This window comes from Petromyzon marinus, chromosome 36 (genome assembly GCF_048934315.1).
Source record: "Petromyzon marinus isolate PM22_M1 ecotype Great Lakes invasive population chromosome 36, UKy_Petmar_22M1.pri1.0, whole genome shotgun sequence".
In the NCBI taxonomy this organism is placed as follows: domain Eukaryota; kingdom Metazoa; phylum Chordata; class Hyperoartia; order Petromyzontiformes; family Petromyzontidae; genus Petromyzon; species Petromyzon marinus.
This window is the reverse complement of record NC_133702.1, coordinates 972,771-985,084: the sequence shown is the minus strand read 5'-3', so window position 1 is coordinate 985,084 and position 12,314 is coordinate 972,771. Positions and strand designations below refer to the sequence as shown.

Sequence of the window (12,314 nt, the reverse complement as noted above, 5' to 3'; positions counted from 1 at the left end):
TTGTGCAAAGGGTGCCCGGTTAAATAAAAGACGTGCCTCCAACTCTTGGCGTCTCCGAGTCAGTCACTACACTTCTAATATTATGAAGCCACTGGAACTATACACTTTTAAATAATTTAGATTGAAAACTAATTTATTTAGAACGTGTTTTTGTGTGTTAGTTTGTTGTCCTTTGCCCGCACCTTCGATTAGCATGGTTTGCCATGTACGGTGCGAAAGAAGTTCAATATAGATAATCCCCCACGGATACAGTAACACCAAGATCTGCTTGGACATGGAAACACGGGTACATTGTTGCTCGTGGCATGGCTACGATTGCGTTGCCGTGTGAAAACCAGCACTGCACAGTAAACCGATGCTCCTTGCAAGACACCGCTGACACGCACGCCCAAGAGGGCATCTCAAGGTGACTACTGCTGCCATCTGTTGTCTCGTGTGAGTTCCATCCCCGATACGGGATGGCCTGGGGCAGTGGCTCCAAGCCCGGCCTGCCCAATGCCATGGCGCAGTGCTCTGTGGAACTTGCAGATATAATTTTATTTCTTCACAAAACACTACTACATTTTGTGGTTCGCCTAAAACGTTTGAGGGTTGCAATTTGTCCACAGGTGTACTCATAGATATTGTCACTGATACGTTACCGCTCATTTATCTCTCCTCATAAGCGTCCTTTCGCAAAACCCTGGCTCTCGTTCGACTTACAGCTCAGCGTGGAACGTGCTGGGAGCTTCTCCAGGAACTGACATTCAAACTGAAGACGCTCCCGGTGCGTGGAGCGAAACGTCGGACATTGGCGGTGAAGCGAATTCCGATGCTGCATCGAGAGTCGAGCGGTCACCCCGTGATGAGGAGGCCGACCCCCCCACAGCAATGTGGAACTTCCGCAAGTGGCTCGAGGCCACTGATTGAACAGTTCCGCCAAATTAATAACTCGAAACAAGTTGTATGAAGCAGCTTAAGTGCAATGACATCTCAAGATGCCTTGCATGTATGTTGAACTTCTTCCGCACCGTACATACTTTGCAGGAGACGCTGTGACAATCCTACTTGCCCAATACAGTCGATGTGGTAATACTGCACTGCAGCACAGGCACGCCAATATAGCGCACGGTAAATCGTAGTAATGCATTGCTCAACAGAGGTAGATGCCCTTTATTATGCAATGTAACATTTAACGGGCGTCATTATTGCTTCGTTAATTCACGTTTAAATTTAGTAGTCCAGATTGTCCCCGCACGCTCTGGGCTCTAAATGAAATGAGGGGTCTCCCCCACGCCTGAGCAGTCAGGCTGCTCGCCTTTGACTGCATCGCAAAGGCAAATCTCTGATCGCTCTCCAATGGCTCCCAGTCCACTCCCTGCGCACATTGCATGGTGGTGATGCACAATTAACGACAACTCAACACGTCCCTGTCAATAACACTTGGGCCTTCAAAGGGAAGACATGTAATCGGTGACGTTTCGGGCAATGACCCTCCATAGCGCAGAGAGAGGCCAGAGATCTCTCTCTCTCGCTGTGAGGAAAGCCAACGGGTTGAGGGGCAATTTCGTGAGGCACAGAACCGAGGTATAACTCATCTAAAATCAGCGTGGCCTTGTTAAGGAACGTTCAAGCGAGCTGTGTGAAACAGATTGAAACGCGTGTCCAGTCAAACGGAGCACAGTCCCGCATTCTCTGCGCACACACAGACACACAGGCACACAGACACACAGACACACAGGTACACAGACACACAGACACACAGGCACACAGACACACAGAAATACAGACAGGCACACAGACACACAGGCACACAGACACACAGGCACGCGATCGCATGGCACGTGGTGCCTGATATTTACCGCACCCAGGGTTAAGACACCGCATGACTCCACGGGCAAGAGCGCCTGCATCGCCCACGTGGCGGCCTGTCGCCAGCGGCAGCGTGACGCCAGCGGCAGCGTGTCCTCCTCGCTCGCGGAACCGGTCGAGCAAGAAACTCTTGAAACCAAGAAGCGAGGCGGACTCCTGCGTGGACGAGTTGCGAGCTGGGCTGCTCGAAAGCGCCCACGCGTCACACAGCCACGCGTCACACAGCCACGCGTCACACAGCCACGCGTCACACAGCCACGCGTCACACAGCCACGCGTCACACAGCCACGCGTCACACAGCCACGCGTCACACAGCCACGCGTCACACAGCCACGCGTCACACAGCCCCGCGTCACACAGCGACACGTCACACAGCCCCGCGTCACACAGCCCCGCGTCACACAGCCACGCGTCTCACAGCCCCGCGTCACACAGCGACACGTCACACAGCCCCGCGTCACACAGCCCCGCGTCACACAGCCACGCGTCACAGCCACGCGTCACAGAGCCACGCGTCACACAGCCACGCGTCACACAGCCACGCGTCACAGCCCCGCGTCACACAGCCACGCGTCACACAGCCACGCGTCACACAGCCTCGCGTCACACAGCCCCGCGTCACACAGCCACGCGTCACACAGCCACGCGTCACACAGCCACGCGTCACAGCCCCGCGTCACAGAGCCACGCGTCAGAGCCAAGCGTCACACAGCCACGCGTCACAGAGCCACGCGTCACACAGCCCCGCGTCACAGAGCCACGCGTCAGAGCCAAGCGTCACACAGCCACGCGTCACACAGCCCCGCGTCACAGAGCCACGCGTCACACAGCGACGCGTCACACATCCACGCGTCACACAGCCCCGCGTCACACAGCCCCGCGTCACAGAGCCACGCGTCACACAGCCACGCGTCACACAGCCTCGCATCACACAGCCACGCGTCACACATCCACGCGTCACACAGCACCGCGTCACAACTCGCTCCGCTCTTGCGCAATGCCTCGGCAGCAATCGCCGCATTCTCGAGGCCCAGGATGGTTTTGGGGAAAAACCCTGCAGGTGAGGTGGCTCTTGCCGGAGTGTTGCAAACTCATGCCTCGCTCTTGCCACTCCCAGAACACCCACCCACCCACCCTTCCACTCACCCACCCCGCCGAGTTGCTGACTCACGACAAACCGGTCTTGGCTGTCTCAAAATAGGATTGCGATTTGGTGAGAGCGGCCGGATCGGTGACGGGAAGGTTGAAAGTTCAATTCACAATCGAGGGTTGATTCAGCCTGGGCTGAATGAGCACTTGATGGCAAGTCAACAATGGCCATCCTATGAAAAGACTGCCCCCCCAACGGGAACACCCGATTCTCACTGTATCAGAGATCACCGGTTCGACTCGATCTCCTGGCGCGGCAGTTGAAATAATAATGTGGGTACTCGGGCTCTTCCAAGACGTATGGCCAGCGAGGAAGAGTAGACCAAGTACACTCTAGAGGGGCTCTCTGTAGAGGAGGCCCTTCTGCCAGCAGTGATGAGGGAGTAATTGCAGGGCTGCACCTTTTGCTTTTACCTCCTTAGGTCATCTGTAAAACATACCCTGAATATTTTGCATGTGGAAGATAGTTCAGCAAACTACTCGCCTAACTCCCCTCGATGTTCACTATGGCAAGCAGGTTGTTGGCTTTTGCAAGCGGCTGCAGTAAGGAGGTCGCCATCCAGATCAATGTGCAGGTGAGTGCCTACCCATCTCGGTCCACTCAGCTGCAACAAACCCTGCCCACGTGCATGACCACACGGAGGCAATTTTAGAAATTCACATCAGCCACAACTGGTTATAAGTTCTGTTTAATTTCAAAAACACTAATTCAAAACACTGTAAGTTCACGGCCAGCCAAAAATAGAAACACTTTACACTGTTGTCTTTACAAGAGTTTGTGCAAATAACATGCTTATAGACAATGTTAACATTGTACTGAGCTCTCAAGCCAGAATGTGACTAAGCAAAGCAACTACAGTATTGCAAGACTAAGACTACAAATTAACAACAAAAACATGTACAGAACTATATTACACAGCCATTTCAATATTGTTTGTTTGGAGACATCCAGGTCTGCATTTAGGATGAGTAATAAATACTGTTTATAAAGCCTCGGCAGATTACGAGCCCTTTAAATTTTGAGAAAAAAGTCTATAGTTATGAAGCAAGCCCAAGTAGCTGGTGTTGCATTTTTTATCACTTTGTTGATGAGTTGGAATTTAACGTGTTCAGAATGGGAAATGGAGGGCTTAACCCCAGATAGTTAATTAATCATTTGGTTTCAAACGGAGAACATTTCACAGTAAAATCTTCAGGCTCCAAAATTGTGGGCAATAAAAAAAGTTCCGGGACACCTCACTCCCAGATGCTGACGCTTGCAATCGCTCGGCCACTGGCAAGCATATGTACAATATTCCTGGCCTATGAACGAGGCCTACGGCGCAAGGCACTAGCATGAAGCTACAGCCCAGTGGCCAGATGCATCAAACAATCTACGAAATTATTTTTTCACTAAGTTGGTTATTTCAAGTGGAAGCTAATCATTGTGGGTATAATTAGAGGAGTTTGTGATGGGAGGCGGTGGGACACGTTAAGGACACAGAAGGGGCAGCAGCCTGCTGAGACAGCCCTGGAGCTGATCAAGGCCTAGGCCCTGGTGGAAAGGCTGCGAGTGGGGAATTTAGGGGCAGTGTCAACTTTGCAACATCTGCGAGTTGGCTTGCCCCCTCTTATTAAGTAGTGTACTTACAAATCGGGACATTTCTAGCAAAGAAAATCTCAACACCAGAAGAGGTGACAGGTGCATTTGAATGCGTCGTCATGAGGAGCGTATTATTATGCAACTGACAAAAACCAGGGACTTTTAATTTCCCGGAAAGACTTGAAACACGCTGTGCGATCCTGGGAAAACCGGGACAGGTGGCAACCTAGTCTGCGTGATCTGGCGGAAGGAAGCGATGGCGATCTCGGATGGCTTCAATGGCTTTGGCCACGACGGCCTCTTAACCAGGGCGGTCATTGAGAGCAGTCGAAGGGCGAGCGACGATGACGTGTGGGTGTGATACGGTCAGCCACTGGCCAGGTGTACAAATCATTGGGAAAACGAGCAAGCGGCCACGAAGTGTGGGCACGTGAGCAACGGACGATGTGGAACTAATACAATTACTGCAGTAGCGTGTGTAACACAACGTATTACAGCACTGTTACAAAGTCTTCCATGGTCACACACTCTTGACTTTGGTTGCAGACTGCCAGGGCCCCCCCCCCCCACAGCTCTCCAACACACAGGAGCCAGGCACCGGGAACGCCTCGCGGTGGCTTTACCATCACGGCGACCGCGAGGAACGATGTCAATTTGAAAAAAAAAACTGAGTTCGCCAACTCCTCGCTGATGTGGTTATTTTTGCATCTCAACACATTTTTTTTACCAATAAATCACATAAATGGATTTCGGGTTCCATTTCTAAGATAATTGGTTAATAAGGCTGCTCACTGTTGCATTTGCAGTCCACAAGGACGCGTGTGCCATGCAGTGCCTTCACGCGCCGCAGGCTGGCAATGGACGCACCAACCCCCTTCAGCTCCGGTACTTTTTAGGATGAACCAATCGAGTTGCCCATGCGGTAACCTGTCAACAGCTTCTCACACATTTTCATAAAAAATGTTTGATAACAGACGCCAGTCAACAAGCATTTGACATTTGAGGTAGTGTCTACTTCCAGTTTGGTAAAAAAAAAATCCTATTTATTTTCACTTCCTCGCGAAATAATAAAATTATGTAATGAACGAAAACTAATGGCGTGACAGTGAAAGCGGAACGCCTTTCACAATTCCTCGTCGGTAAGCAGCTGTGCAAGCACGCTACGGGACACGACCAATATCCATAATAGGTATCTTTTTGTGTACTCGATCGAACCCCAAACAAAGCACTGTTATGGACAGTGTTCTGTGAGCGAGCGGAGCTTCAGGGGTCTGCGATTTCAGACTTGAGCACCCACACAACACCAGAGGGACTCCGGGAGCCGTCCCCGACGATGAGAACGGACGCATTCCTGTGCGACTACGAACGCCGCGGATCAGCTGCTGCAACCTCGGAGGTACAGAGGCTGGGCGGGACCTCTCATGGGACTCTGACGACATCAGAAGCGGGGGAGAGAACTGCACACAAATGTTTTTGAGTCGCGTATTGCGCCAACTGACAACCAAAACGAGACTAATCTTCCAGGAAGACTGACAGATTTGTCAAGACTGCACCCCCCCCCCCCGCGCCCCCCTAAGAGACAGGTGAGTACCCCCGTAGCAAACACAGAACACGAGTGTATTACCAAAGAGGGTTTTTACAGTTGTGTAAAACTGACACTATTGGTCACCCGTGTATTTAGTTCCCTTACTTGCAAATAATCTCAAACTACCCCCACACCAATAATGAAACCCAAGTAATGCCGTCCTTCCAAGATCATCATGGGTTTCGTTATTTTACATCCAGCCCCGAATACATCCATAGGTTGCACAATGACCGTCTCCACAGCTCTACAGAAGTAGAATCTCATCATGCCACAGCGTAAAATTCTATAAATGCCTCAAAAGTATCAAGTCTAAACCCGCTGGCAAACACAATGGCCTCCTTTCGTGAACAATGATACCAAAAGGGACTCGATGTAATCCAACATGCGTCTCGTTTGGTTCCCGGAGCGACAGGACGGCTGTCCCAGGGACTGCCTCGTTGACGAGACACCGATTCAGCGGCGAGGACTGCGACCGCGCGGCTCCACAGCCACCGACAGCCAAGTAAACGCTGCGTATTATTATTATTATTTTTTTACTCCACACCGAATCCACGACTATGTTGCATTTTGCAGCAAAGTGTATTCATGGGATTGTTCAATCCTGGAATGCCCTTGTCAAATATATTTGCAATACGTTGTAAAACGGATGACACTGCAAATGTAAAATGTATTACAAAACATTACAGCCCACTGGACCATGACCGAGCCTTCTTTGGTCACGTAACGTGCTGTGGATTACTGAAACATTACTTCCGTAAAACAGCCAGAGCGATACATTAAATACAATTTCATGTACTCCTCAAACGTAAAAACAACAAGTTCCACAACATGCCTTCTACCCAGTAAACACTGCCCCCCACCCCTCTCTCTACCTTCACTCAATTCTGACAGCACAATGGGAGATTGCCCCCCTCTCTGTTGCTCGTACAGCCTGTTGCAAACCTCCCCTTTCTATCTGACCTTCTGATGCTTTCTGCACTCTGAATCCAGACCCGCAACCAATCTCATCAACACTGCATGCAGTCAACTAGTTCGCTGTACGAACCCACCTATCGTCAATTGCCAATGCAGCGCAAAACCAGAGAATTCCCTGAACAAATAATGGCGCAGTGCCCGTCTTCATTGCCGCTCCCAGGCCCGGAATGGAAATTCCACATTTCAATGCCGGGGTTTCCTGGGACAATATAAAAGTGACGAATTCAACATGTGGCAAGGAGATGACTCGGCCCACCGTCCATCCCTCAGTAACAAACAAGAAACCTAGAAATCAGACCTCGGTGATGAATATGTAAAGGGTGTACCAAATAGAACCTAGCTTCACCTTTCAAATGCACCTCCCTGCTATTGACATTGGCTCCTCTCCACCACACACCCACACATTTACAAACCCACCTTTACCATCGTATTCGCAATAATCCCTGCTTTTTCCTCCGCAAAATACATTTCCTTACCCCCCCCCCCACCCCAACCAACACTTATGCAACTGTTTAAACCTTTTCGTGAAGAATAGAATGTAAACATGTTGGATTGACGAGAATGTAAACATGTTAGTTTACTTGTCACCACCGTTGGGACCGCCCGGCAGAGGCAACAAACTCGCCACCGCTCCGCTTAAGGGAGCCGGTGGTGACGGTGGAGAGCCGAAACCTGCGTTCCAACAACCCAAGATCTCGGTGGTGGTGGTGGTGGTGGTGCCAGGCTCGGTGCTCTCATGTAGGAGCGGCCTCTTCTCGAGCCCCCTCGGACACCTCGGTCATTATTTAATTACTTGAGGAACAAACCTAGCACTGTTAGCGGACCCTTTGGTAGCGCGTTCTACGTGACGGCAGCTGCCTTCAGGTCAGCTGATTCAGCTGCACGTCGAATCTGTGACCGACGAGAAAACGCAGTGCAACTGAAACGCAAGTGCAGAACGACACGTAACCTGGCAACCAAGCCCAAATGCAGTTTCTCATCGGGGAGAATGTCGATTTAAACGCAACGGTGTAGATGCCACATTTGAAAATGGCAATTATTTTTGCACGCAATGCTAATTTAAAATAAGGCTTGAAAAACATGTTTGGTGGCAACACAAGTCATTTATTTTGAGGTTTTATTTAATATTTTCAATGTATGCTAGTTTCCACAAAGGGTTACTGCTAATGACACCGAAACCTATTTTAAACAGTTTGAATTAACCTCTAACAGAATGCGTATTAGATGTATTCGTGTTTGTTATTACGTTATCTGCTACGTTTATTTTTTTATTATTTAAAATGCTTTAACCCACGTGACTATAGATCGCTAACAACGCCTCTGCCCAGTGGCCGGAGTCTTAGACACCCCCCCTTCACATTGCTCACTTCCCGTTCCAGACCTTGCCCGTGACCTTTCCTCTTCTGCTTGTGACCGACTCGCATGCCGTTCCAGGTGTCTTCCCTGATCGTGCAATCCCTCTTCCTCGCCCTTGCTGACAGAGTTAATGTTTATTATGAAGAGTTAATGTGTTTTTTCCACTTTTGAAGAAAACTTTCAGTCCCTCATTTCGCTCGCCCATTGTTTGTCTGCCTTGCTACTGCTGCTGCTGCTACTACTGCTGCTGCTACTACTGCTGCTGCTGTATAGCAGCTTGAGGTGTTGCACTCTTGGTGCCTGTGCTCAAACAGGATACACACACACACAAGACTCCCTGAAGATACCGATTCACTGTCGCTGTTGAGTACTGGACCACTGCAAGGAATCCCAAAGCCCTGTTGCGAGTTTAATCTACAGGCGGGCTTGTAACAGTTACGTAGCCAAACCCTAACCCTTGCACCATTCGCACTGCTTTGAACAAAATGAGAGCGTATTGATGAATTCCAGCCGGTCGGTGGGGTGGTTAAGAGTCCTTGACTCCAAAATGGAATGTTACAAGTTACAATCCCGTACCTGGGGTTGGCTCGGCCCATCATCTTTCCGCGGTCATTAAAACAAGTACCACTTCACGGGACGCCAACAGTGCTTGTTCTATGGACACACTGGCCCCCTGCCATAGGGATGTGGAATTTCCACCAATGGGACTGAGGGCCACCAACAAGGAACGCTGCCACCATGCTCAATCGAGCAGACCGACTTCCAACGTAAATATTTACAGGAAATAAAATAACGGGAGGGAAATTAAAGAGCGAGTGATTAAAATGTGTCGATGATCGATGTGTGCGTTTTCAAATTTCAGGGACGTTTGGAAACCGCTTGTGCTTTTTATAACTAAGACTTTTTCTCAAGATCAAACGCAAGGGATCGTGAAGGGGCCTCGATTTGTAAAAATAAAATAGTAAAAAATAATCTTAAATAAGGCAGGCAGGTGGCAGCTGGGTATGGCTTCGTGATGAGCTCAGTGTGGTAACAAACATAAAATGACAAATGTTTCCATGTCAATGACACTCTCCAGTTTTTTCTGCTATTTCCCCCCCTCCCCCCATTCTGGTCCTCAGCATTTAGCCGCAGAACAAAGCTCAAATCAGATCCTCGTCTCGACGTCAGGGAGAGGGAGACACGCAGCTGTGCCATTGCAAACTTTTGAGATCCTTCAAGGCTTCATCTTGCCGACATCCACCGGACTTGCACCTCCTTCAGTTGAGTCGTCAAGTAAGTTGCTCGCTCCACGTCCGTGACAAATACTTCGAGGGGCGATCACTTTGTCTGAACTCAACCCAAACTTTTTTGTGTTTTCTCTTCCCAATTATGTTTTTTTTGCTGGTTTTGTGAGAGTCTGCCGAAGCCTGTGGAGTCGAACCCCGGGTCTTGGTGTCTCCGACACGGCCGTCGTGGGCCCTCCTGGAACCACCACCCCACCGGCCACCCCTGCCCTCCCCTCTCGTAGTCCTTTTGAACGTTTCCTCTCGAGCCAAAAGCTCACGGCAGCTTGGAGGTGAGGAGCCGTTGGCGTGGCGGCCGTAGACAGGAACACCGCCGAGTTCGAAAGAGCACCACCGGCACTCGCTCCCCCCCCACCCCTCCTCGGGGAGTCCGGGGGTCATGTGGGGTCAAACGAGCGTTCCAGAATCCATGTCGATGTGCTTCGCGTAGCCCGGCTCCGGCCTCAAGTCGGAGGACCTTTGGTACGACGACCGCTCAGGGTAGGACCTGGAAACACACACACACAAGCAGTTTATTAATAAGGTTCTAATGCATCGTTAACATTGTCTAAATTTGTTAAGATTTTCCATAGAAACATTGGATAACACCAATTCAGTGGTGGAAATTCTACAATTGTGTGGCAGGAACCAGTCTCTTCATAGGAAAACTACTATTTACGTTCCACAAAGCGGTAAATACTTCCTCTTGTGACAATGTTATTTTTAGATGCACTGCAATAGCGCCCCCAAGTGCCGCTACAGGGGTATAACCGCTGTGGGCGGTGTCGCGTCACTGCACGCGGGCAGCGTCCTCCGCATGTGGATATCCTCGCCACGCTCCCCTCCAACATCGCTTTACAACTCCATTCACGCCGCGCACAGCGAGCAGCCCCCGTACAGCCTCTACATTGATCCACCGCCACGCTGCCCGCGGCGGTTACGGCCGCAGTGGTCAACAGGGAGGCGGCCGGCGGCCCGGCGACATCGTGACCCTCGACGCTGAGTGGGAGCAGCTGCACCACAGGGCTATGTAGACGCCGTAGTGGCGGGACTCCATCCTGTGGCAGGGTGCGAGGATTTGACGGGCGAGCGGGAAGTTTTATTTTGGTAAATATGGATTTAAACCGCCGCACCGTTGCGTCACGATGCGGCGATATAGCCGCACGTCTTCGGCTAAGCGTTTTTAAGAACTCGTTTACGGCTCTCCCAATGAGTTTTCGGGTTGTACCGCGCGTTTTACGGCACGTGGAGCGAAACGTCGGACGTCGTGCCGAGCAACGCGCGGTACGACCTGACAGCGTATCGCGGGAGCCGCGGCGAGGAAACCCCCCGAGTGGCGTTTATCTTTTTGTATCGGCTCGTTACCTGCGGGGGGCACTAAGTCAGGTTGGCATTTGGCAGGGAGGGAGAAGCAGTAACGAGAGTTGAAACGACGTACATCACTCTGCGAGGACAGAGGGGAAAGACAAGGAGGAGAGAGGAGAGAGGGGAAAGGGAGGGAGAGGTCAGACAGAGGAGACTGGATGTGAACAGGAGAACAGCAGCGGCACACGAGGCAGGCAGAGAGCAGGCCTTGGCGGGGTCGGTGGATCGTCAACATCCACAAGTACTGTACATTATCCAAACCAAGAGGATGCAAGGTGGTCAGAAGATAGCAGTACAGCAAGTAGGTTCCTAACATAAGCGTGGATTCGTGTGTATGTTTTTGTGGGGCGCGGTAGTGTAGCGGTTAGCGCACTACGCTACAAACCCGGCAACCCGAGGTCGATTTACGCTTGCGGCCAACACCAGTGACGATTATCTGAACCGGTCCTGGGCCTCCTCCCCTAGATCGACTCAGCCTGAAATAAGTGCCTGGTGCCATGTGTATATATCACCACTAGGAATACAAAGGTGGTGCTGGCCGGGCGTGGTGCTGGCCACCCTCCCCCTCGTGTGCCGTGCCGGCGTTCATAGGTGGTCACGAAAAGCACTTGCCCTAACGGTCTGTTAAATGCTATATGGGGTGTCTTAGTTTTTTTTGTATGTTTTTGAATGTTAAACACCGATGTGTCCGAGGAGATCTCAGGTCTCTGTTGCACGGCACCAGCGACGGTGGTGAGACACACAACGTGGCACCAGCGACGGTGGTGAGACACACACAACGTGGCACCAGCGACGGTGGTGAGACACACACAACGTGGCACCAGCGACGGTGGTGAGACACACACACGGCACCAGCGACGGTGATGAGACACACACAACGCGGCACCAGCGACGGTGGTGAGACACACACAACGCAGCACCAGCGACGGTGGTGAGACGCACACACGGCACCAGCGACGGTGGTGAGACACACATAACGCGGCACCAGCGATGGTGGTGAGACACACACAACGTGGCACCAGCGACGGTGGTGAGACACACACACACGGTACCAGCGACGGTGGTGAGACACACACACGGCACCAGCGACGGTGGTGAGACACACACAACGCGGCACCAGCGACGGTGGTGAGACACACACACGGCACCAGCGACGGTGGTGAAACACACACACACGGCACCAGCG

At 51.3% G+C, this 12,314-nt stretch overlaps 1 protein-coding gene across 8 annotated transcripts in view; it reads right to left on the bottom strand.

Annotated features, from left to right (window-relative positions):
• Positions 1-3,673: 3,673 nt before the first annotated feature.
• LOC116949426 (FERM domain-containing protein 4B-like) overlaps positions 3,674-12,314 on the bottom strand; it is a 138,172-nt gene continuing 129,531 nt past the window's right edge. For 7 of the 8 annotated variants that reach the window (XM_076071995.1, XM_076071994.1, XM_032966759.2 and 4 more), the window contains one exon: positions 3,674-10,271. In XM_076071995.1, coding sequence (XP_075928110.1) covers positions 10,172-10,271 — 100 coding nt within the window. In that variant the 3' untranslated portion in view covers positions 3,674-10,171. Of the gene's footprint in view, positions 10,272-11,128; positions 11,208-12,314 lie in introns of all 8 variants that reach the window. The other variant, XM_076071993.1, reaches the window with a different exon arrangement.